The sequence below is a fragment of the Rhinichthys klamathensis genome, unplaced genomic scaffold (genome assembly GCF_029890125.1).
Source record: "Rhinichthys klamathensis goyatoka isolate OS25496 unplaced genomic scaffold, OSU_Roscu_1.1 h1tg000135l_1, whole genome shotgun sequence".
NCBI lineage: Eukaryota > Metazoa > Chordata > Actinopteri > Cypriniformes > Leuciscidae > Rhinichthys > Rhinichthys klamathensis.
In genome coordinates, this window is record NW_026606670.1 from 1,907,977 (window position 1) to 1,933,818 (window position 25,842).

The 25,842-nt window shown below is 36.7% G+C and overlaps 1 protein-coding gene across 3 annotated transcripts in view; it reads left to right on the plus strand.

The window, feature by feature from the left end:
* Positions 1–25,842, plus strand: part of psda (pleckstrin and Sec7 domain containing a) — an 82,857-nt gene that overhangs the window by 7,680 nt on the left and 49,335 nt on the right. The window contains exons 1-11 of one of the 3 annotated variants that reach the window (XM_056257214.1): positions 1,786–2,098; positions 7,806–7,991; positions 8,308–8,388; positions 8,488–8,600; positions 10,621–10,679; positions 11,376–11,465; positions 17,037–17,080; positions 18,920–19,107; positions 19,585–19,655; positions 19,777–19,934; positions 21,423–21,567. In XM_056257214.1, the coding sequence (XP_056113189.1) occupies positions 2,019–2,098; positions 7,806–7,991; positions 8,308–8,388; positions 8,488–8,600; positions 10,621–10,679; positions 11,376–11,465; positions 17,037–17,080; positions 18,920–19,107; positions 19,585–19,655; positions 19,777–19,934; positions 21,423–21,567 (1,215 nt within the window). In that variant the 5' untranslated portion in view covers positions 1,786–2,018. Of the gene's footprint in view, positions 1–1,785; positions 2,099–6,880; positions 7,111–7,805; positions 7,992–8,307; positions 8,389–8,487; positions 8,601–10,620; positions 10,680–11,375; positions 11,466–17,036; positions 17,081–18,919; positions 19,108–19,584; positions 19,656–19,776; positions 19,935–21,422; positions 21,568–25,842 lie in introns of those variants that run through there. The other 2 variants (XM_056257213.1, XM_056257211.1) reach the window with 2 other exon arrangements.

Here is a 25,842-nt window from a genome sequence, read left to right on the forward strand (position 1 = left end):
CCACTGTAGGGCCAAAACATTCTCTTTGCTTAACCGTTCCATTCCGTGTCGATCTGGCCCAGTCAGTACGGATATGGTTGAATTGTTTGGAAAAGCGGCTTGTGTAATTTGTTAATTCGTACTATAGAATTTTGGTAACCAGTTGAAATGGCATGAAAGTTGGCATGAAAAAAAAGTTGCGATAGTCTTTTCTTCCCCATTGTGACGTATATCCGGGTGAAACGGTTTCTCTGGGGTGGGAGTTGATTGTGTCCATTGGGAATTGATTGGGTAATTGTGGTTTGCTATTGCTGTGATCTCATGTGAGTGACAGACAGGTTGTCCCACCCTAATGTCATGTCATCAGAGAAGAGATGTTGTTAATTTGATTCAATGTTATGAGGGCACATGAATATAAAAAAAATTATGTGCATGGATGTATTGTTTATAATAGTGCAATATTCCATAAAAAAAAAAAGATTTCCATTTTGATTTCATGATGACTTTAATGGGCTTTCTAGTTTAGGATAAGTTTACAAAAGGAATCTACAGTTGAGTATTTACCTCTAGATGGCAGAGCCGAGCTATGTGATTGTGTTAAATAAACTGCACTGAGTTATCAGCTCAGTTGCTTTTCTTGATAATTTGTTTAGGCAAGAGCTTCAGATACATTTCTCTCACTTATGCCCTTGATGAATGTAGTGTGAACTGTTTTATTCGGGATTGTGCTCTTTCCTGTCTGTTAAAATGCAGGGCTTGCTTCAAATCATCTTCAGAGAAATTGTTTCTGATCAGTTGTATAGCAGCAAGCAGTAATATAAGGAGAAAGTTCCTACTAAACAGGTTCTCCTTGGCAATGGCTGCATAAGATCCTTCCGGGGCTGTGACTGACCCACAATCTCAGGGTCAGATTTGTTTTTAGGTCTATAATCCCTTTCTACTCCTTCCTGTCTGTTGTCAAAATAAATCAGATCACAGCTCTGAGTTCACACAGGCAAAACAGTATTTCTTGTTTAAAAAAAATTCAAAACCTTGTTTCTTGTTCTATGTGCAAAATTTAGGTGGGAGGAAGATAAACACAATCAGAAGGGTATTTTAATGTGGCATAAGTTTTTCAAGTCCCCTACAATAAGGAATATTGTTTGATCTGAGTTTAGTGTGGTTATTAAGAGGGCCTGAAAGCCGACACTATCTGCTTTGATACCTGGCTCATCCACTACATTCCTTCCCCTGCCATGGGGCCAGATAGACTTGGATATTTGCCAGGCACACTCGGTCTCCATGGTGAGAGCAGATTAACTTGTCTTGTGATTTCAGGGTTTTAAATAGAGAGAATAAAAATCTATTACCGTTTCACCAGGGCTGTATTTTTCACCTCTGCCCAATATTTAATTTAAACAGCCATTCATACTAAAGAAACGCAAACCGTTATTTCTAACACATAATTCTGACCTTTATACTTTCTCATAGATTGGATATAAATGTATCTTTTTTAATGAGACAGACAATGTGTTCAGCACCATGTTGAGATGGAGATCGACAAAGACTAATGGCGGCACAAAGTAACAAGGCAAGACAAAGAGAGGAAGAGAGGGTTGGAGAAAGGGGAAAAGAGGGAGTAAACCGTTGTGAAAGGAAACACAGACCATATCCACCAGCGAAAAATAGCTCAGCTGACAAGAGTAGAGAAACACACATCCACAAACACACGCAACCAGGCAAGCGGGAGGGAACAGCGTGTTGGGAGAGAAAGAATGAGAGAAAATAAGACAGTTGTATCAAGCCTTTGACTCACGAAAAGCGCTTATAAAAGTTTGGAGCAGAATAAAAGAATCAGCAACGCGGCAACTGAAAGACTTTAATTACAGTTCAAGATACTTGCACACGCAGAGAGACACATTTCTTCTAAAGCCTCCTCAGGCTTCTGGACAGCAGGAGGTTTAGGGAAGGGTAGAAAAATGTGGAAGGCTGGATGCTGCGTTTATAAGCAAGCTTATGTCATCTGGCTATGTGAGGTGTGAAGGGGCAGGCCTCGTGTGATGGCTCATTATGTGCTCTGCTGGGGGGGTGGGGCCTTGGAGGATAATTACATATATGCCCCCCACCCTGCCATATACCGGTGAGTAGAAAAAATTCTGCTCTTTATCAGTATTATTTTAGTATCATAGAGATATTATTACAGTTGTTTTTATTTATGTAGTTGTTATTTTTTGAATTTCTGTTTAACGTTAATGTTTTTAGTAATTTAGTTTATTTTAACATGTCTATATTTTTGATTAATTTTTATATCAGTCTTGACTATTTTAGTACTTCGTTACAATGTCTTGGTAATTAGCTGGAATAAAATAAAAGGTTTTACTTTTTTTTTTTTATTTCAGTTAACGTTTATTATATTTCAAGTAGCGAAAATGTTTTTATGGTTTTAGTTGTAGTTATAATTACCCTGGTCTATAACAAGGTTTTTTTTGTCACACACACATATACACACACACACACACACACACACACACACACACACACACACACACGCACGCACGCGCATACACACACACACACACACACACACACACACACACACACACACACACACACACACACACACACACACACACACATATCTCAGGGCTGTCAAGTAGTTAAGGAGTTATTTTCCTCATTTTCACGTACATTGTCTCAGTACTTTGATTATAGCATGTACATTTAGGCTAGTGACTTCCAGGTAGCTAATTTTACTTTCTGAGTAGTTTGTGGTGAATACCTAAGGCAACTCACAGTTTATCACAGTAAAAGATCAGTGCTCTCATTCACCCTTTCTGATAGATAGTTATTACTGAGGACCATTGCCGTTCGAGGGTTTTTATGAGGACCATTATGATCTCAATATGTAACTCAATTTTAGCCAGGGTCCGAATTAAGTGGGGGTTTGGGCAGTCTGACTCCTAAATAAAGTTTGTTGTCAAAATAAAAGGTTCAGGGGGTCTTATTAAAAGAATTGTACATGAAGTATGTGTTTTTTTATTCGAGGGGTTTAAAATATTTCATTAAACTAAAAAAGTTAGATTACAAGTTAATTATGGCACATATTCACCTGACGGTAAATAGACGCTCGCTGCCAGAAATCGCGTTCGGTTGAGAGGGTAACCACAGTTATAGTCAAGTTTGTTTCGTTTGGATGACTGACCACATTGACAAAACATAAGTACTTTCACTATTAGGCATGTGACGTTACCACATTTTCATATAATGATTATTGCTGAAGCTTTTATCACGGTATATCGTATTATCGTGGTATTGAATTAAGTTACCTAAAAAGTGTTGTCCTCCTAACAGGTTTAATAACTTTTTTTCTTATAATAAAACAAACATTTAAACATTTAAATATAATAAAACAATACACAAAAAAATATTAAGTAAACAAATGCTTTAAACAGATTAAAGTGCAAAAGAACTATAGAGAACAATGGGTAACATTTTAGGTGAGGCCCCATTCAGTTAACGTTGCATTAAAGCTGCAGTCCGCAGATTTTCCTCTTTCGCCATCTTTGTTCGAAATCTGCAATTGCAGTTATTCGCGGAGTTATAAACTTTACGTGAGTTGTACCTCGACACGGCACAGCGCGGATGAACACAATGTCAGTCTTTTGCATTTTACATCGGGTGAATCTCCAGTTGTCACTGGTGATTGTCATTTTAACCTTTCTGGATCCGCCACCAAATTAAGAAGTTTAATTATATCAAGTGCTGTGAGAAAAGGCTATAAATCTACACCTCCAACATCCTCACACGCAATACAGCCTACTAGCCGAGACTCCTTTATATGTGGGTAATTCCAGCGTTATGGATGTGACATTTGAACTCATAATGACAGGTGAAATGTCTCAGGAAAAAATAACTTCTTACAATATTTAAATTGGAAATGCATATTCTCAGAGCACCCAATCTGGGGAATTGACAGGCAAAATATGTTTTTCTAAAATATATTTAAGGACCCCCAAAAAAGGAAAATATGCATGCGTTATGGATGTGACGGGAAATGACAGAGTTTTTGGTATACTGTTCGATTTCCTTTAAAGTCTGTGAACTTTTAAATCCAATGTATAAATATTGCTATCCACATGATGAAGGGGTCTTAGCTGAACATAAAAATATCAGTGTTTAAAATATATATATTTTTATGAAGTGTATTATGAGGAAAAACCAACGTTATGGATGTGACGCGTCTGAAATACATAGAATCTGTTTGGAAAATCAACAATCAAACCATCATGGCACTTTTGTTGACGCATAATGGCTGTGTTTTCACATTAAGAAGACTGTCTGAAATGATTCTGTTCAGTTATGAGACGCGCTCAAGTTTACGTGTTGCAAGTGATCGCACCTCCATGCTATATTTGCTTATTTATTAAATCCAGGCAATTGGTTGATGAAACTTTGATTTAAAATTAAGATACAATTTATACAAAGAAATTCACTTTAAATAAAGTCTTTCTACAAAACAAAACTTGAAATGAAGTGGCCAAAATCATTTCTGTCTTGAAACAGATCACAATAGTCATATGCATGATTTAATATGAAGCGTCCGTAACGGTCACGTCCGTAACGCATTATTATGGTTGTTCAGAGCAAAGTAGTGAGATGAATTGTCTATCCTAATAAGCATAAACATAATTTAGCTTTGTAAATAAAGTTTCAAGTTATTTGCATTTATAATTGTCATATTAAATAAACTAAACCTTTAAAACGTTATGGACGTGACAGTGCACTGAAGCGTCAAGACCTCTTTATTATAGCCCTTATAAATTCAACAGGCAGTGCTGTTATGACCAAATTAGTATATTTTTTTTTCTCAGGCATGCCTCCATCTTTCTGCAAAATGCTTACTGTTAAAATAAAGTTTAAAAAGGGGGGTCTTTGATACCTTTTTTTGAAAGCATGAAAAATGGCTGGTTGAAAATGTAATTTAAGCATTGTTGCTCACCTCATATCTGGTGGATAAACAAGGCAATTTTCTTAAAATTTTTGTTAAAGCACATTAATACAGTATATTACAGACCTAAATGGACAACTTAAAAAGGGTTTTGTTCTTTTGTTTAAAACTTTATTTTTTCATGGTAAAGATGACCTTTGCATGGAATTGCCCATGTACAGATGTGTGACGTAATGACGCAAAGACATGCTCGAATTTCCTGCGGGAATCCACCAGTACCACTGGAATTAAAAACATTATTACAAGCTTACCGTTTTAAATTGAGCTATGGCAAGCAGTTAGTTTTGAACACTGGCTGGTTATGTACTTGCTCAAATTTATTTTGGATAATTTTTAACCCAAAAAGTTACGGACTGGAGCTTTAACTAACATGAACTAACAATGAGCAATTTCTACATTAAGTAATGTTAATGAATGGAAACTTGTTGTAAAGTGTTACCAAACAATAATAAATAATCAGAAAAATTCCAATCAATATCTAGGCCTAGGGCATGTTTTAGTCCAGATTAAAATGTAAAAATGTTTATGTTTGAAAATAAATGTCCTATTAATTCTTTAAGTATTTGTTGTGATAAACACCATAGTGAATACACATATCTAAATGTCTGTTTGACGCATTTAAATACAGTTCAGAAACTGAAAGCTGCGTTGTATCAGTAGTATGGAGGTTTAGCTGTTCCATAAGCGCCATCTACTGTCAGAGAGTGACAATAAGAGCATTTTCATCTTGTCTCTCTTTCATTTTTTTCGCATTTAAATACAGTTCAGAAACTGAAAGCTGCTTTGTATCAGTAGTATGGAGGTTTAGCTGTTCCATAAGCGCCATCTACTGTCAGAGAGTGACAATAAGAGCATTTTCATCTTGTCTCTCTTTCATTTTTTTCTTTCTTTTTTAAATTAAATGCTTGAAAGAACAGTAACAATTGTCATCATTGCCATCATTGCCATACCATAAGAATACAGCAATACTCCATCCAGGGTCCATCTGTCTTTCAGTCCAGATTAAGTGCCAAATCCTTAAACACAGCCATTGTACTATTCAGCGTGTCTCATGCACGTTGGGGTTGTTTACATCAGAGTGCACGTGACTCTTTGACGTAGCACCAGCACACGCACACTGCACACAGTGTTGTAGGCTACATTTTTACCGCTCGATGAAAAAGTATTCTTAAAATGCGTTCTAAAAAATAAAATAATTCGTAATTTTGAAGTGCCCACGATTACAATACCGAGATTGCGAGACAAACGTTCTTACTAAAATTCCTTTAAAAACGTCAAATTCATGAAAGCGGTTGTTTGGGTTTTAGATACGCGCATTTTAAATAAAATGCATTCTTTTTTATTATTATTACAGTCAATTTTCAATTATTGTTTTCATGAACAGTAAAGCTAAAACAAAAATTCTAGTGCAACCTGTTGTCAATGGAATGGAATTTTCATATCCTTCTTACGTGATACTACTGCCAGAAGCTGTCACGTCATGCAAACATTTTAATTACATGATCTTTTTCCTCCTTTGGTATGTAAATATTGTCATCAGTCTCTAAAAAAGAGGTGTGTTCGCTTTTGTTAAAGCACTGGAATGTTGTAGAGCCTCAGCACAGTGAGCTGATTGTTTGTCTGTGTATTCACCTCACCGGTTATAGTCGGTGGGTGTGTACATGTGCACTAAGAAGTTGCATTTTTTTCCCCTCACATGCTGTCACCAAACAAGTTATAATATGTGTGTCATGTTATTGTTATTTGCACACATAAATATATCTAAATATATCAGCTGTTGTCTGGTATACAGCAAGATTTATCAAAGGTGTGTCTAGTCACTGAGCATCTTTGTAAAAGCTTGTCACACATCCTAGAACCTGTGGCGGAAAAGTTTTCTGTTTTTCTTCCTGGTTTTCTCTACCATGATTCTATCTGTACATTGTTTCAAGAATAAACAGTCTGCCCTCATCCCATTCTTCGAGTCTCCTCCCCTGGCTTGTTTGTGAACTATCCGGTTGGAGGAGGTTGGGAATGGTGATCCTCGGAACAAACCAAAGACAGAGGATAGAGGGGATATCTGCATCTGGCATGAACTTTTTGCTGCTCGTACATCTAACTAACTTTGGAATGCGGTGGCTTAAAGGCAGAGTTGGGTCACTGAGGTAGAGTAGTGCTTTGGTTTATCAGACCTTTTGTGTTATTAGTTTGCCAGAGTTTTACACTTTAGTTCTTTGATTCAAGACTAAATGAAATGTGTTTCACACATATTTGACACTTTTAATATAAATTTTTCTTCTTTCTATCCTCTTATTATTCACATCTGAATACCAGCTGAAGAATGTTTGTGTGTATATGTGTCTGACAAGTTATAAGGCTTTTTTGAATTTGAATGGTGCACAAAGGACAAAGGTGCAGGTTCATGCGCTCACAGTACTTTGTTAGATGTACCTTTTTTCGGTTATTAAAAGCTGGTTTCTCTGTACATTGTGGATTGAGTTGACCTGCTGGGAAAGAGTTTGTATGGGTACATCAGATAGAATCTATTTACATCACATTGCCAGTGCTAAGAATAACAGGTTTAGACATGAGAGATGGTAAGTAAACAAATTTAACCTCATGATTTGACTGGTTTGACAAATAGTCAGTATTCAAATGTAGTTCAGTATGCTTATATTGTGTTGTTGTGCATGGTGGCTGATTTTAAGCCCAAACACATTCACACATCGTATCCGGGTTGCCTTTTTACAAATAAAACTTTTACCTCTTTTACTTTTCCTGGTGTAATGCTTCAACCAGATTCAAATAAGTGTCTCACATGCCATACATTTCACACACAATTATTTTTCTTTGGTTCCAGAGAGAGGCCATCACGGCCGGTGTCGGAGTCTGATCCAGAGGTAGCCGAGCGATTGGCTATTGGCAGCACTGAAACTCTGGCCAATGGCAACAAAGCTGACCTCCAAGCTGCGAAACGGCTGGCCAAACGTTTGTACAATCTTGATGGATTTAAGAAGTCAGACGTGGCACGTCATCTGAGCAAGAAGTAAGAATTATTTTAATTATTAATAAATAAGTTTATTTTTAGTTCCTTCCTCTTGCTTTATATTTTGAGCTTTTGTGAAACAAAGTGTTCTTTGATTACAATAAATACCACGTTGTAGGACAAATGTGTAGACGTATATACACAGTGAGGACGTATTTGTGAGAAAAATACACAGTGAGAAAAAATGTGTTTAGGATTTTGAAAAATGAAGAAATTTACCACGTGAGCTTTGTTTGAAAGGTCTGACTTTTGGAGCCCCAGTATAAGAACCAAAAACCTCTTTTCTTATGCATTTGTCTTTTCATGACTTGTGTAGCAATGATTTTAGTAGCATGGTCGCGGAGGAGTATCTAAGTTATTTTAACCTCTCAGGAATGACGGTGGATCAAGCACTGAGGTGAGCTTTCTGCTCCATTGTGTTTAGTTATATAAATATTTGCTCTCATTTTACGTGTCCAACCGGCTCATTCTGTTTTTCCTGCTGTCTTTTTATTAGAGTGTTTTTGAGAGAGTTCGCCTTAGTGGGAGAGACACAAGAGAGGGAGAGAGTACTATCGCATTTCTCTAAAAGATACCTCCAGTGCAACCCGAACACTATACCAAATGAAGGTAAGCCATACAAGCATTGTGTGAATGAAAGGAGTAGCCCCAGAGTGCAGTCTGGACGATGGGGCGGGGCGACACTTTTAGGTGGGGCGACACGTGTCGCTCCGCCCACACCCGATTTTATTGGTTTATAATACAGCAATCTTATTGGCATAGACGCTTGAGGCACGAGCATGCGCATTCCTTAATGTACGAGTTTATGAATTATCTATGACGGTGTTTGGGCGTACTATATTAAGTGATAACCATTGCGATTTCAGTAACGATCAATTGGATAATGTTTTGATGAACTTACGAATCAAGTTAGATGAAGTTACATCGTTTCAAAGCAGCTTTACAAAAAGTCATATTGTAAGCTTTAATATTGAGCAGTTTTATGGCTTGGCGATATCACAAAATATGTTGCTGATAAATAATACACTGTTTGAGATTTAGCCTAGCTATACTATATTAATTTACCCTGCAGATAAGTCAGTGCCACTTTTGGTGGGCAATGAGCATGACTACATGAAATTACTGGCAGATCAAAGGAGAGATCATTTCTATGTGGGCTGATTAAGACAATATTTTTCCGCATGTCATGCAGAGCTCCTTAATTTTACATCATTCGTTTATGCTTCTTCGTTTTTCCATTAGGATCAGTGAATAAACACAAACTCGGGATTTTACACAAATTATGATTCCCTGTATTTCAGTAAAACAAAGGATAAATCCGAAAGTGTGTTTTATTTTATTTTAAAGCAAAACCACGGTGACAAATAAGACAGGCTACCAAATAGCAAGCCCTGGCCATTGGGTTATGTGCGTACAATGGGAATAAAATCCGTGCAGTGCTGCAATGTGAAAAAAAAATAATAAAAAAAATGTTTTTTTTTGTGTGTTTTTTTTCTTTCTAAAACAGATGTTATGTTGATCTATAGCAAATATTATAATGTAGGCTATGTGCTCAAGAGCGTATTTAAGCAATTGGCCTACATGTTCATATCACTTCTCTGCTGGGTGTTTTATTTATTTTATTACAACCTATTATAATTGCACAGATTTATAGCAGTGTTTTTTTTTTTATGGTTATGCAGCCTATATGTGAGTGTTAATATTTGTAACCATTTTTATCCAGTAGCCTATGAACATGAACACGCAATGCGATGGTGGATGAATAAACAATTGGATTTTTAATATAGGCCTACCTGATGTCACAGTCACAGATAGACAGTCGTAGCCTACATAACCGGTTGACACTTATTAGAAAACATGAATCTTTAAAAAATATAACATAGGGCTTTACAGAAACAATAGGCCCTCATATTGTATGAAGGTAATCAACCAGGAAACGTGTTTGCCATTAAACATTTTATTTGCACTTTGTATCAAATAATGCAAGCATTGGACAATCTCGTTAAAAAATGACAACAAAAAACGGTCATGCTTTAGAATTTAAAATCAGCTGCTTACATTCTTACAGTCAATTATCATCATTTGCGTAAAATCCCGAGTTTGTGCTGATCCACCGATCCTGATAGAAATATGAAGAAGCCAAGTGAATGACGCACTAATCTAATGTAAAACATCTCCCTGAAGTACAAGTAACGTCACCAAGCGTTCGTTTTTAAACAATAACTTAATCTATACTGTGTCTTAACTAAGTATAATAAAGTATTAGCCAATAGATATTAACAAAAATTACCATGGTAAACTGATAATAAGATACGATTAAAGTTAGCATTTAATATTTCTTTGATGCGGCCAAATCATTCACAAAATCGTACATAAAGGAATGCGCATGCTCAGACCTGAATCGTTTACACCAATAAGATTGCGGTATTATAAACCAATTAAAATGGGGGTGGGCGGAGCGACACGTGTCGCCCCGCCTAAAAGTGTCGCCCCGCCCCATCGTCCAGACTGCACTCTGGGGTACTACAATGAAAGTGCATCTGGTGTGTATTACAATAAAAATAACACCGTGGGGTGCTCTTGCTCTGACTGTGTGAGCTTATGGCACTTCTATGCCTGTGTGTTTCAGATAGTGTTCACACATTGACTTGTGCCCTGATGCTGCTCAACACTGATCTGCATGGTCATGTAAGTTTGAGTATCTGATGTACTATTAACATAACAAACAATAAGAAAAATCAACAGAAAAAATCGTGAACCATGTTCAGCCATCAAGGCCATTTTAAAATCTTGAAAAATATACATTGATACTGGCATTTTCTGAATCGAAACTGATTGAATTTCTCTAAAATTGACTCCAATAAAATTTTACTTCTTATTATATTAAATGATTATTTGTGTAATATACAGTAAGCTACAAAACATCAATACATTGTTGATTTTTTTAATTGGATTTTACTGCTGTGTACAAAAATGTATTAATCCCAGTCACATTTCTGAAATGTTTGTCTACTTTGTGGAAAATGAAAAATATTATCTGACACTTGTAAGTCTGAAGTTGTAATAGATGTTTATTGTGAAATTACTATTATTATTTTTACATGTACATGATTGAAGTCTCTGTGAAAGGAGCTGGTTTGGATAAAACAACTGTGTTTTTAGGATGGATTTTATTCTCTGAGCTGAATAGAAATTCATCCATAAATGTAGTAGTAAAAATGATTCTCAGGGAAAGCAAAATTATTTTTGCACAAAATATTAACATGATTACTGGGCGCTGTGTATTTGGTATTGTAAGTGTTGTTGAGTGCATAGGAACTGTGAAATAGGTCAGCGCATCAGCTGACAGTAAATTTATATTCCATTCGTCTCTCTCTAATTCAGAACATCGGGAAGAGGATGTCCTGCACACAGTTCATTAGTAACTTGGAGGGACTGAATGACGGCCTAGACTTCCCGAAAGATCTTCTAAAGGTTTGTAGGGGTTTCAAGCATTCACACACATTCACACACTGCATATTGCATATTGAATTATTCCATAAGGTCCGTATTGTGGTTAAGCCATAAAATATATATTTACATGCACCACAGCTAATTAAATATTCCTGTATGTAATTAACATATTCTGAGGCATGCACATTTTTGTGCTGCTACTCTCTTCTGGAAATACTGTAAATTTTCAGCCATTACTCAAGTTTTCAGTGTCAAATGATTCTTTAGAAATCATTCTAATGCTCACATAGTGCTCAAGAAACATTTATTATCATTAAAGCTGAAAACTGAATGAAACTGAAATCTGTGATGAATAGAAAGTTTTTTTATAACAATGTAAAAGTCACTTTTGCTTAAAGCTGTCACTTTTGATTAAAAAAGAAAAAAATCTATGTCCTTAAAATTAAGCCAATATAAATTAATGGAATTATTTGGAATATCCAATGTAGCCGATGTATATATACTGTAGTATACATACATTTCCATTAAGACTTCCACTAGAACACAGAGGTCTGGTTTCACAGACAGGGTTTAGATTAAGCCAGGATTAGGCCTTAGTTTAATTAGGACATCTATAGCTTTTATAAACGTGCTTTACTTAAAACCTTACTGGTGTGCATATTGAGGCATAACACTGGAAGTGACATATTTTAAGATACGCCAGTGCAAGTTGCTTTCAGTTAAAACCTCTCAAACTTGCATTTTAGTCCGGGACTAGCTTAAGCCTTGTCTGTAAATCCGCCGGATAGTCTCTGTAAATAATAACAGAATCCTATTCTGTTGATACTGCACTTTGATATGCTCTTTTGACTATATATTCTAAATATTACAGGCATATGCTAAACGTCATTTCAAATTTCTTAAAACTGCAATGTTGTCAGTCAATAATCATGATAATCTGATTTATATCGGAATATTCTTGTTTATGTAAATGTAAATCCATTTATATGAAGAGCACTTTTTGTTGTAGACATTTTTGGAGAAATGTACAACTCGTCTGTATACTTAATTTGTGACAGAACCATTATTACAGACCATAGCATAGCTACAAGATTAACTTTTAAACTGTTAACATGTTGCACTGAGGCCCGTTGTGCCTGAATTTGATTTATTGATTTTCACCATGTCTGAAGTTGAGTGTTGTGACTAAAATCAGTCATTTAGGGGATTTCTGTCGCAGCTGATGTCAATGAACTTCCTGTGCTCCAGTGTGCTGGTGCTTAGGGTTTGTCTATTTTAGTCCCTTCGCTTGGATTACAGGCCAGGCTGCACAAGAATAATAGCCACATGATGACCGCACCTGAACCACTCTGCTGATATGTGCTTTAAAATCACGGGGAGCCTTTCAAGCGTTTGGTCCTCCTACTCTCTCTCTCTCTCTGTGTGTCGCTCATCCCTCGTTCTCTCCTCCGCCCTCTCACTCTGTGCCTCGCACTATTTCATCACCTCCCACCCCCTCACTGTTTTTTCTGTGCTCTCTCTTTCTCTCTCTCACTCTAGCCATTTTACTATCTGCCATCTTGCTCTTTGTTTCACCCTATAATCTGCAAAAAAACTTACTCTGCTGAACTGTACTTAGTCCTGTCTGTTGAGGTTATTTCCATATCTATATAATCCCCCTTATCTCAGCCCTTGGCTGACAAATGGCCTCCTTCTCTCTTCTTCTTAGCTCTGGTCTTCCTTCTCCTGGTTTCTTTCCTCCTACCACTATGTGAGGGTGTGAAGGCCACGCAGTTGTCGGGTAAAGACAGTTAATCTGTCTAACTAGGCTATTGGTGTGAAATATTTAGCTACTTGGATATTCCTTCTCATAATTCTGTTCTCCTGACACTCATTTTCATCTTTGTCGGCTTGATGTTACAACAGGTTTTAGGGTTAAATATAGCACTGATAGAGATGGCAGCTGAGAGAGATGTCTGCAAGCCAACAGGTTAGGCTCTCAGTGCCTGTGTGGTTCATGACAGTTAACGGCCGTGAAAAACCTGTGTGAAGTCTGTCTTTATGCCAGGAACAGCAGGGGTGGCATGGGGGACAGATGGGAATTTGGCTGCCACACGGCTTCTCACTGAAATGAAGGTTTTGTCATGGTATTATCATAAATGCGTTACAAATTGCTCATTTTCTCTCTCTGCTGTTCCTCTTTCTGTCTTTTGTTCCCTCTTTTTCAGTTTGAAAAATTATGTTTCTGTTCTTTCACTCAATTGTGTGAACAGTATAATTTCCCAGTTTGAGATTGAGTATGTGCATCACTGCAAACAGTATTATGCTCCTCCCAGTGGTCACTACACTTGTACTTACCGCAGCGAGCTGTGCGAGATGCTGTTCTAAAGTTTGATCTTTAACTTTTTCTAAAACACTTTAACAGAAGGTTGGAAAGGCGATGAATGGAAAGGGTGTGCAGAAAACCCTTATATGGACATGTTTTGGGCATGTTTTATGTAAATTTCCAACATCGGGCATGTGGTCGCTCACTTGGATTACTCCAAATTCATTCAAGGATGAACAATGTTAAGAACAAATCCATGTGCGTAAGCACTTGTTATGAATTAGGCGGATTTTTTTCGTGAGAAGTTCTCCTGTGCGTATAAATACGAATAATCCGCGCAATTATTAGAGAACCAATGTTTGTTGTTAGTTAATATACATAATAACTAGTAATGTATCGTGTATTTTATCACTAATGAAACATTGTATTGACCAGTTTCCATCTTAGACTGGAACTATATCATAGAAAATGAAACCAAGCTTCAGCTTCTTCATTACAGTCCTTCAGGCATCATCTATGTTGCAGCAGCCATTGCACAACAAACATGGATGTATTCCATCTGCAAGATGTGTTTGGCTTGTCAAAGCTGTATTCATTCTCTTTTAATTCAGGCTTTACTGTGGGATACCCCAGGTGCTTGTACAGTCTCAACTACTGGGATCTCTGTCTGCTTTAATGGACATATGGAGTCCTTCTTGTGCTCTGACATGAGCAGATAAAACCTCCCTGCACCCAGCTCACTGTTTTAACTGCTGGCTGCCTTGTGACCGTGGCCAAATTAAAGCAGGTCACGTTTGAATAAAGTTAGACTCAGACTATGGGATGCCCAGTGTCCCAGAGCTGTGTGTGAAAGACACATGGAGAGAGAACAAGCTGCAACAATGATCCAAATGACAGAAGAAACCATACCAACCAAACTGATTTACTATCTTTCCTCTGCTTCAACGTGATCCCCAGTGGCTTGTTATTGTGTAATTCTTATTTTTTATTGGCTGCTCCCATGTGTGAACTGCCCAATTAAATTTTGTAACTCATTTGCCAAATGGACAAAGAACAGCAATTTGTACAAGCTTTATGCAATGTTGCATGTCAAAATGATGTATCGATTAATTATTTATTGTCAAATTTAACTCATTTGTATATTTTCATAATTTAAATAAACGATTTTAAGTGTCTATTTATCAATTTGAAAAGTTATTTATTTACATTTTTAATTAATACATTGATAATTCTTCATGTTATTTATTAATTGTATTCTAGCCAATACAATAAAGTCAACATTTAAAATAACTCAATGGGTTATGATGATTTTCAGTGGCATACATTCAGTGCTTATCATAATTCACTTGATAATAAATGTGAGCAACAGGTTAATTGCTTATTATCAAGTTACAACAGACCTTTTTGACAATATGTGTGTGGAAAATGAGTGACTATGGCAGTGACATGTAGCGCGTGTGAGGATTCGCACGTTCGAGAGCCTGGAAACTGATTGACATTCTTGGGAGGCTGGAATCATCGAACATTCATGTGCCGTGATTTGTCAGTCATGCTGGGAGACGGGTACATCAATTGAGAAGCAGAGCGCGAGAGAGACAGTGAAAGAGATCGGGCGAGATTGTGAATGCAAGAGAGAGAAGGGAGGGTGAGCACTCCTCGCTCACAAGATCTCATTCTCACCGCACAGCCCATTTTTTATCTGCATCACAGAGGAGGAAAAAGACTGAGGAGAAGAAGAAAAGAGAGCGCAGGACTCGGACGCCAAACCTCTATTGTTCCTACAGCCGTGCAGCAAAGCTGTGTTTTGTGAAAGGGAAAAACAATCAGGTGTGAAAGAATCTTCCAATTGGATAACAGGCGTATGGACAAAAGCTCAAAGAGGAAGGGGGAAAAAAAAGAAAGGATGAAAGAGAATTGTGGACAACTTCTAATACATTCAACCATTTGACATGGAATAGAGAAAACTGCACAAAGCAACAGGATCATCTTGTTTCTTTGCTGATTTCCTGCTCTAGTCTCGTCCTTCTGTCTCTTACACGTCTTGTCTATTTTTCCGTCCCAGAGGGGGATGCTAGGTGACGTCACAGTTTTTGGGATGCCAGTTTGAGAGTGGGTGGAAGTCAGACCCTCTCAGTCTGTTCCCTGCATGAGCCCATGCGTGTTTATCTCATGCATTTGCTTCAATGATGTTCGCATTCCTCCGTCTGTCCTCTTCTCTCCAATTACCTCCTTCCACCATCGCGGTCCTCGCGAGCCATCTGCACCGCACCTGTGTGCGTGTCAGCGTGCGTTGGTGAACACGTGTAGATGTGATGAACTCGAGGATGTATACAAGGAAACAACTGGATGTTAACCGCAGATCCTCTTCCTTGATCGTCTTCGATCTTTCAGTCAAAGCAGAAAGTTTTATGCAAAATGGCGCTGGTGGATTTGCAGTGGCCCAGCAATGTTTTTACATGCATAATGAATAGGAATGGATCCATAATGCAAGAGTCACTACAGAATCCCTGATGCCCATGTGACACCCTTAAGGATCTCGCAAAGAGCTTCGCCACTGCCAAAGACTTTGATTTTGCCACTGTATCATTCTACATGCTCTTTGAACTCGTTTCTCCTGATCACTCCCGCAGGTCTGGATTCTACTGGTAGAAGAAAGACATCAAGTGAATGAGGACTTCATTTAGTTTACTTGAACATTGTTTGATTTTAAAGCCTTCTTTGTACTGTTTCCTCATCTCTGGATCCCATATCTACCAAAATCATGATTGGTGTAAACAGTATTCACTCCACTGGCCGTGTCCGCTCTCGCTCCCTGTGTTCAGTGCGATGTGGACGGGACTTCAGCGTGATGGACCCGTTTCGTTACACCAAAGCCCCTCGCTCACGTTCCTTAAAGCCCCTGGCCTTCCCTGATCTGCTCGGCAAGGTTCAGGACGGCCAAAACCACCCACAAACCCGCAAAAAAAAGGAAAGGGTAACACTAGTTAACTACAGGATCTGCCCATGGAAACTTAGATCTTTTGCAATCAGAGAAATTATAAGCTAATTTTTCCTTCTTCCTTCTAATGATGGTTGAGTTGTTTTTCCATGACGTTTGAACCAAAATGCTACATGAAAAAAAAAAGTATAGTCTGCAACCTGTTTCTGGTTCATGGGTATTGTTAACTTTCAGTTGCTATTTTTAGACACGTCAGTGGGATGTTTGAGCGCACGCTCTCATATGCACGCACAGAGCAAAACTGTTGATGGGGTTGTGTGATTTAATTGTTGTTTTTCTCTTTTAACAGGCTCTCTACAACTCTATCAAAAATGAAAAGCTGCAGTGGACAATGTAAGTCTAATGTTTTACCTAGTGGCTCTTTTTCAGTGCATCAGATTCAAGAGCAACTTATCCTTGTCCAGTATCATCCAAAACATTTGAAATGAATGTAATGCCTCTAAAAGTGTTATTGATTTTAAAATGGTGTAAGCCCATTATACAATCTTTTAGCTGCTCAAAGGGCCTTTTCATTTCTTCAGTGAGATGTGCTTATTAGGTGCACTCTTAGAAAAATAGTTTCATTAGGGTTCTTTACTCGACTCCAATGAACTCTTTACTCAAAAAGGTTCTGTAGAAAAAAAGAAGAACGTTTCAACATTAAAGATAAAAAGGAAATTATTATTTAGGCTCTAATAAATACTTTATTTTTTCCATACCATTCTTTTTTCCAGTGGTATTCCATAAATACCACTTGGTATTTATTTTAGTTTCTTATAGTAATAAATGATGTGGCAATGGACACTTTTTATATTTCCGGGATTCTCAGAAGCTTAAGTCATGATAGTTGGGTAAATTCCTAAATTGCAGTGAATGGGAGACTACAGCTAAATACATTTTTGCATTTTCATGACTTTCCGAAAGAGAGAGAAAAACAATAGAGATTGATTACGACACCCAGAAGAGAGAACAGTGTACAAAGTACAGTGTTATAAATGTTGTACATTATATTTTTTAATAATTGAAAATATAAAAAACTTTGCTAGATTTAATAACTGTGGAAACACGTCACTAGCAGAAACAAGTCTTAACAATGATAAGATCTTTGGAACTCTTAAAAGGTTCCCTTTTTATTTAGAACCTTTTCACCACGCTATAAAGGAATCCAACAACGTTCTTTTCATTGAGCCCCTTGTAAAAAGGTTCTATATGGAATCCTTTTTTTCTATAATAGAACCATTTTTTCCATATATATGTGTATTTATGACCTGGCCAGAGCTATTTGATGCCCTAAGCCCTTACTTTCGACTTTCTTTATTTTGTTGCCATGGTTACTACATGTTGCCTCTTCATAATTACAGGTTGACTTTGACTGGCTAATGTGCAGACTCAAACACAGCCCTCTCTCTTTTTCTCTCACACATACTCACTCCCATGTACACTGCGTTCGCTCCTGAAGGGATTCTGCAGTACCCTTGTTTATGTGTGAAGGAGAAAAGCACAAGTGATTGTTTTATTCTCTTACATTCAGCAGCAGTTCTTTTGATCTTCATCCATCCCAACGTCCCCATGCGTTATCCCTCCGCTCTCTATGTTTCCCTGTTTCACTCTCACTTCATTTCTTAGTTTGATCCACTTCATTGCACTTTCATTTAGCATCGTGTGTTTCTCAGCTAAAGGCCATCATTCACTGTATGAATCAATGCACGTCATTCACCATTTTTTTTTTGGCTGCTCTTTCTGCCTCCGTCTCTCATGGTGTTCCATCTTCTGTGCTGGCTCTCTTGGTTACCAGTGTTGAGGCCAGCAGTTACTAAGCAACAGATGAGAGCATTATCATGTGAAGGCAAAGGCTCTGTGCTGTACACCGTAGCAGTTAGAGAGGAATGTTTAGCGGTCCAGGCCTCAGGGGCTTTAGGGTGTCTAACTGCACTCTCTGCACAGCTGCCACTCAGCTGGTTGCATGTACTGCAGATTTAAAAAAACTGTGCCAAGCACTAGGCAATGAAGATGCAGTTTAATTCCTGTTAGTGTCTTTGAATGCACAATACACAAAAATTGAGGTAGGATGGGGCTTTTACCTCAGGTAAATGTTGAAAGTCAGAGAATTTTTCAGTCCATAAAATACCTTGTGGATAAGGGTGAGAATGCAACTACTTTTCGTAATAATGCTCTTGTTTGCGTACTCTACAGCGATGAGGAAGAACTGCGCAAATCTTTCTCTGAGCTGGACGGCAGGACAGACTCAGCATCGCACACTATGAAGCGGATCAACAGTGGAGGAAACCCCCTCGTCAGTGTTGCACAGCAGTCCAGCGCTCAAGTCTACAACAGTGGCTTTCTCGTGCGGAAAGTTCATGCTGATGCTGATGGCAAAAAAAGTAAGCCTTCCCTCAAATACAGCCTTTTATTTAATCTATTAATGTTTTAGTGTATTTATTACAACCTTATTCTAAATGATTGTAGTTTAGAAAATGAGAGAATATTTTTTTGTTATTTTCCAGTAAAAAAAATCAAATATCGAAATAAAAATATCGAAATATCTCAGAACAACATGCATTTAACTAAGAAGCTATGAAGTATAGAAAAAAATATTACGACTTGTTTTCAAGAGTATATCTTGAAGTTCTTTTACCCTATTACATTTTTTTCTTTCATGGTTTCAATCATAAATCTAACATTCGTAGATTTGCCAGTGGGGTAAGAAAAAATAAACTTAATTTAAAAATGATCTCTAAAAACAAGTCTTATTAACTTTTGCTAATTAAGTAACTGTAAGTAAGTTAATTTATCTTGTTTAAAATACTTATTCTTAAAACTTTAATTATGTTAATTTTGACTGTGTATTGTTCTTTTAGCTCCACGAGGTAAAAGAGGATGGAAAACATTTTATGTCATCCTTAAAGGACTGATTCTCTACCTGCAAAAGGTACATTTTACTCAATGATTTCTTGTGCTATGTGAACCATAGTTCTTTGTGGTTGCCGTACAGGTATTATTTGTAAAAACAAGGATTTGTGATTTGCCTCTACTTTGCGATTGGTCTGCAGGATGAATATCGTCCAGATAAGCAGCTGTCTGATGAGGACTTGAAGAACGCAGTATCAATTCATCATTCTTTAGCCATGCGGGCAGCAGACTATAGCAAACGACCCAATGTGTTTTACCTTCGCACTGCTGACTGGAGAGTCTTTCTCTTCCAGGCCCCGTAAGTAAACTTACCTTATTTCTATTATAAGGGTGATTCACCTCAAAATTTGAAACAAGATGTTATATTTTTAAGCTTTTAATACCATTAAGAGGGGCAAAAAAGTCTTTATTGTAGTGTGACGAAAATAATAATTATACACACACACAGCCGTTCAAAAGTTTGGGATCGGTAAGATTTTCTTATGTTTAAAAAAAGTTTAAACATAAGGCTGCATCTAGTTTATCAGAAATACAGTAAGAACAGTAATATTGTGAAATACTATTAATTTTTTTTAATTCTATTTGAATAAATTGTAAAATGTAATTTATTCCTGTGATGGCAAAGCTAAATTTTCAGCATCATTCTTTCAGTATTCAGTGTCACATGATCCTTTAGAAATCTAATATGCTGAGTTGGTGCTCAATTATCAATTATTATAGGTGCTATTATTTTATATATGGTATGTATACATGTGTATACACATATACATTATTTCGGGATTCCATTAGTAAACAGTTCAAAACAATAGCATTTATTTGAAATAGAAATCTTTTGTAGCATTATAAATGTCTTTACTTTCACTTTTGATCAATTAAATGCATCCTGGCTGAATAAAAGTATACATTTAAATGATTAAATTTTTTTATTTTAATAATGAAATAATTTACATTAAAAAATAAAATAAAAATCTTACACACTCAAAACTTTTAAATGTGATACTGTATCATGGTTTCCACAAAAAATATTAATCAGCAAAAACTGTTTTAATTAATAAACATTAATAATAATAAGAAAATGTTCTTTTTTAAGGATAATATTAAAATAGCAAAAAGGTTCTTTTAAATTGTAATAATATTTCGCCTTAATAATGTTTTTATTGTATCTTTGATCAAATAAATGCAGCCTGGGTATATAAAAGAGAGAAGTACTGGACACAAAACGATACAAAAAAATAGTACTGACCCTAAACTTTTGTACGGTAATGCATAAATTAAAGGAAAACAAATCCATTTTTAAATGATCATATGATGATGATAACTTACACTGTCACTTTGAGTGACAACAAATATTATTCAGCAGAAGCCTCATGGAAAGCTCGTGTTGCTTTATCTTTTGGAAATAGGACAGCAGAGAAATACACAGTGAATCTCTTTCAAACACTTACACAAACACCTGAGCTCACCCAAATACACTGGCTGGTTGTTGATTACATGCAGGGCTGGTAACGCCCTTGTCAAAGTGTTCTCATCACAGATGAATGACTCGATGTGTATCTCCCAAGAGGATAGATCCTTCTCAGCTATTCTGTCTGTCCCAGATACACATACTAAAACTCTCTCTCTCTCTCTCATTCTGCTCCATCTGTTCCACTCGTTCTCTTCTGCTAACAGCCGCCTGCTAATTTCCCAGGCTGTGTGCAGTTTCTTTGAGCATATATTGTTTCACCTTCTGAATTCTGTCATTTTTCTGCCCTCTGTTTGACCTGCGCCTGCCTTTCACCCCTAGCAACGCAGAGCAAATGCAGTCCTGGATCACCCGCATCAACATAGTGGCCGCCATGTTCTCTGCCCCTCCCTTCCCAGCAGCCATTGGCTCCCAAAAGAAGTTTAGCCGTACTCTTCTGCCGGGGTCAAACACCAAGCTCTCACAGGTACCAGACAGTTCTCTCTCTGAAGGGGCTGTCACACTACACTTTTCATTCTATTCACTTCCATACATACGCATGCGAATGATGGAAACGCAAGCTTGCAAGTTTTGCATTTTACTGAGTTCCAAAGTTCAAGTGTGGTGAAGCTGCGAATTTGTATCAGATGTGTGACGAATAGAATATTGATATGTCATGACATGTGACCACTTAGCTGAATTAAAAGAACACACATTTTAAAGCTGCAGGTTTGCTAGCGTGACTGCCCCTATATTTGGGTTCAGAAATATGGAGCTTATAATATGACAAAATGATTTGAATTTGAATTGTGTAAATTTGAATTATTGACAAGTGTAATCTAACACTTTTAATTTTAAATAGCTCTGAATTTGATTACTTTAAACGAATATTAAACATTTGAAATTTAACGAATTGAAATGTTTTTATGCCTGAATTTTATAGACATGTATTTTCAAACAGCTATTTTTTTGTAACTGCAAATATCCAGTTTTAAAAAATACATATTCAAGTTTTCAAGATGAAGAAGAAATTCGGAACTTCAAATTCAGAAAAATTCAGTTCGCACAGACACTAGGTCACAGGTCATCCTCAGGGAAGAGTAGAGGATCTCAGAAAAGTCAAACGGAGCATTTTGGCTGCATTGCAGTAGTTTTCTGCCGCAAACGTGGTGGTGGTTCAAGAGAATTCGTGTATCATTCGTTCAGTCGTTTTTTTATTTAAGATTAAGAGTAGAAAAATGAGAAAACAGCTTGAATAGTAGATTTCTAATATTCTAATAATAGTCCCCCGCTGCTGCAGTTCCACGGAGCTTACAAAACTAAATGAGTTTATTGCAACAAGTCTACAATTCATTTTCTCATCAAACAACTAGACTAAAAGACAGGGCTTTCTTCTGTGTAGACCAGCAGTTCTTAAGTGCCAGGGAGTCCGTGAAATAATTTGCTATAACCTACCGTAGCCTATTTTCCGGACTGTAAAGTCACGTTTTTTATCATGAAACGCACTGTGATTTAACAAAATAACAAAGTGACTTAGGCCTTGCATTTAACGTCAAATAATCTAAATGTTGACTTTCAAAAGTAGGCGCGCCAAGAAGGCTATTCGCTGTATTTTGGTTCATTTTTGGTGTGCGCCAGAAAGATATTCAAGGAGACAGAGACGCGCTAAAGCAGTGCATCATGTTGTTCTCTTTATTTCTCAAAGACATGGCATTTTGTAGTCATTTTGACCATACACAAATAAAAATATACATTTTACTTTTCAAATGATGTCATATTATCTGTATGACTATAAATGACAGAGTATTAAGTTATTTCCCCTGCTGAGGAACAAATCCAAGTGATGGCGCCGGGGCATGGCGCGCTCACACAACATATTATCAGTTTTGGCATTGCTAACTTCTCATCGCAGCCTGTTCATTATCAAAATAAAACAGTCAACCAAACATATAAAAAGTTATTCTGCTTAATTTAATTAGTCTGTTGTACAATATAAAGGCTGTGCCGGTCAGTCATCACCTACTTGCTGTTATTCCAAACATGTCCCTTGCTGTGAAGATGCTGAAGTACTTCTTTATATTAATAGTTAGCATTCAATTGTTACTTTGCAAATATGGAAACTTTGGACCGAATGAGAGATGCGCGAACTCAACATCGGTACAGTTTCAGTCTCGATTCAAATAAATTCGTTTAGGCTTGGCATTTAAAATAGGCTAAATGTTGTTTGTAATAAAGGGCACAATAGGCTATTTTTATAGGCTACTATGTATATATATATTTTTTATTATACATGGCTACTTATTTTTCATTCTTGTTGTTTTCTGCATTCATTTAAGGATTTGTCATACAGTAAGGGAAAGTAAAATACACATAGGCTATGTGTATAGTGTTTATAATGTTAATGTTGTATTTTATTTACCGGTCTTTTACACTATTGCTGAATAGGCTAATAATAAAAGGCATTTTTTACGATGATGTGATGCACATGACACACATTTCTCTCTCCTCATGACCCGGTGTGACTTACACTCAGGTAATGTCAGAGAATGCACAAAACGCATCATTTTGAGATATAAATATAATAAATTTTAATAAAAATAAAACACAGGGCCTACATCATAAAACTCAGAAGATTATGTATTTTAATATCTCTGATAGTCAGTGTGAATGACAGTTCATGCGTAAACATTAGGCCTATTATATACCCAAATCAATGCATTATTCTTTCCTTTTTGTATTAGTGTTTAAAATATTTCATTTACTACTACTTATATTGATTTATATTAAAAAAAATGGTAGGCTATGACAGCCGTCATTTAGCCTACCCTGCCATACCTAGCTGATGCAAAGCGTAGGTGAATTTATATCTACACAGAAGAAAGCCCTGTCTAGGCTCTTCCCCGGTACGGGTTGTGTCGAGCCATTGGTTAGTCTTTGTTGTTTGATGAGAAAAAGATGAAATGTAGCCTATACATTTATACTACGTAGTTGCAATAAACGCGCTAAGTTTTGTAAGCTCTGTGCAACTGCAGCAGCGGAGGACTATTATTAGAATATTAGAAATCTAATATTCAAGCTGTTTCTCATTTTTCTACTCTTGCAGGCTTAGTTCACCCAAAAATGAAAATTATGTCATTAATGACTCACCCGCATGTTGTCCCAAGCCCGTAAGACCTCCGTTCATCTTCGGAACACAGTTTAAGATATTTAGACTTAGTCCGAGAGCTTTCTGTCCCTCCATTGAAAATGTATGTACGGTATACTGTCCTTGTCCAGAAAGGAAATAAAGACATCATCAAAGTAGTCCATGTGACATCAGTGGGTTAGTTAGAATGTTTTGAAGCATTGAAAATACATTTTGGTAAAAAAATAACAAAAACTACGACTTTATTCAGCATTGTATTCTCTTCCGGTTCTGTTGTCAATCCGCGTTCAGTGACGCTGATGACGTAAGACGTTGCTGACGTGTTAACAGTGCGCCCGTGTATTCGGGTTCAAATAAATATGGCTGGGCAAAAAATGCAAGTCTTCTTCTGTGTCGAAATCCTTAGACATGTTTGCGAAGATTGTTTTGTTTACAGCGTGCGTCTCCCTCAGACTGTAAACAAAGCTCGGGCGCACTGTTAACACGTCAGCAGCGTCTTACGTCATCAGCATCACTGAACGCGGATTGACAACAGAACCGGAAGAGAATACAATGCTGAATAAAGTCGTAGTTTTTTCATTTTTGGACCAAAATGTATTTTCAATGCTTCAAAACATTCTAACTAACCCACTGGTGTCACATGGACTACTTTGATGATGTTTTTCTAACCTTTCTGGACAAGGACAGTATACCGTACATACATTTTCAATGGAGGGACAGAAAGCTCTCGGACTAAATCTAAAATATCTTAAACTGTGTTCTGAAGATGAACGGAGGTCTTACGGGCTTGGGACGACATGAGGGTGAGTCATTAATGACATAATTTTCATTTTTGGGTGAACTAACCCTTTAATATTAAATCAAAAAACGACTGAACGAATGATACATGAATTCTCTTGAACCACCACCACGTTTGCGGCAGAAAACTACTGCAATGCAGCCAAAATGCTCCGTTTGACTTTTCTGAGATCCTCTACTCTTCCCTGAGGATGATCTGTGACCTAGTGTCTGTACGATCTGATTTTTCCTGAGTTTTGAATTTTAGAAAACTGAATTTGAAGTTCCGAATTTCTTCTTCATCTTGAAAACTTGAATCTGTATTTTTTAAAACTGGATATTTGCAGGTCCAAAAAAAAATAGCTGTTTGAAAATACATGTCTATAAAATTCAGGCATAAAAACATTTCAATTCATTAAATTTCAAATGTTCAATATTCGTTTAAAGAAATCAAATTCAGAACTATTTAAAATTAAAAGTGTTAGATTACACTTGTCAATAATTCAAACTTACACAATTCAAATTCAAATCATTTTGTCATATTATAAGCTCCATACAGAAATGTACTCTTTGCATTCATGTTTGATTCATGTTTGAAAAACATTTATGAAATTTTCACCAAAAGTTTAAATTGAAAGACTTTGAATGACAAATATTTTTTACAAATATCATGAATTCTTAATTCATAAATATCATTGGTTTCCTTTCTTTCCTTGTCATTAAAAGGTTTTTTTTTTTTATGTCATAAAAAAGATTTTTAAATATTTTAAATGTCATAAGGGTCCTCTCAGGGGTCTTCTCTGATATCATTTCCGGTTTTGTTTTATTTTTCTTGCATAT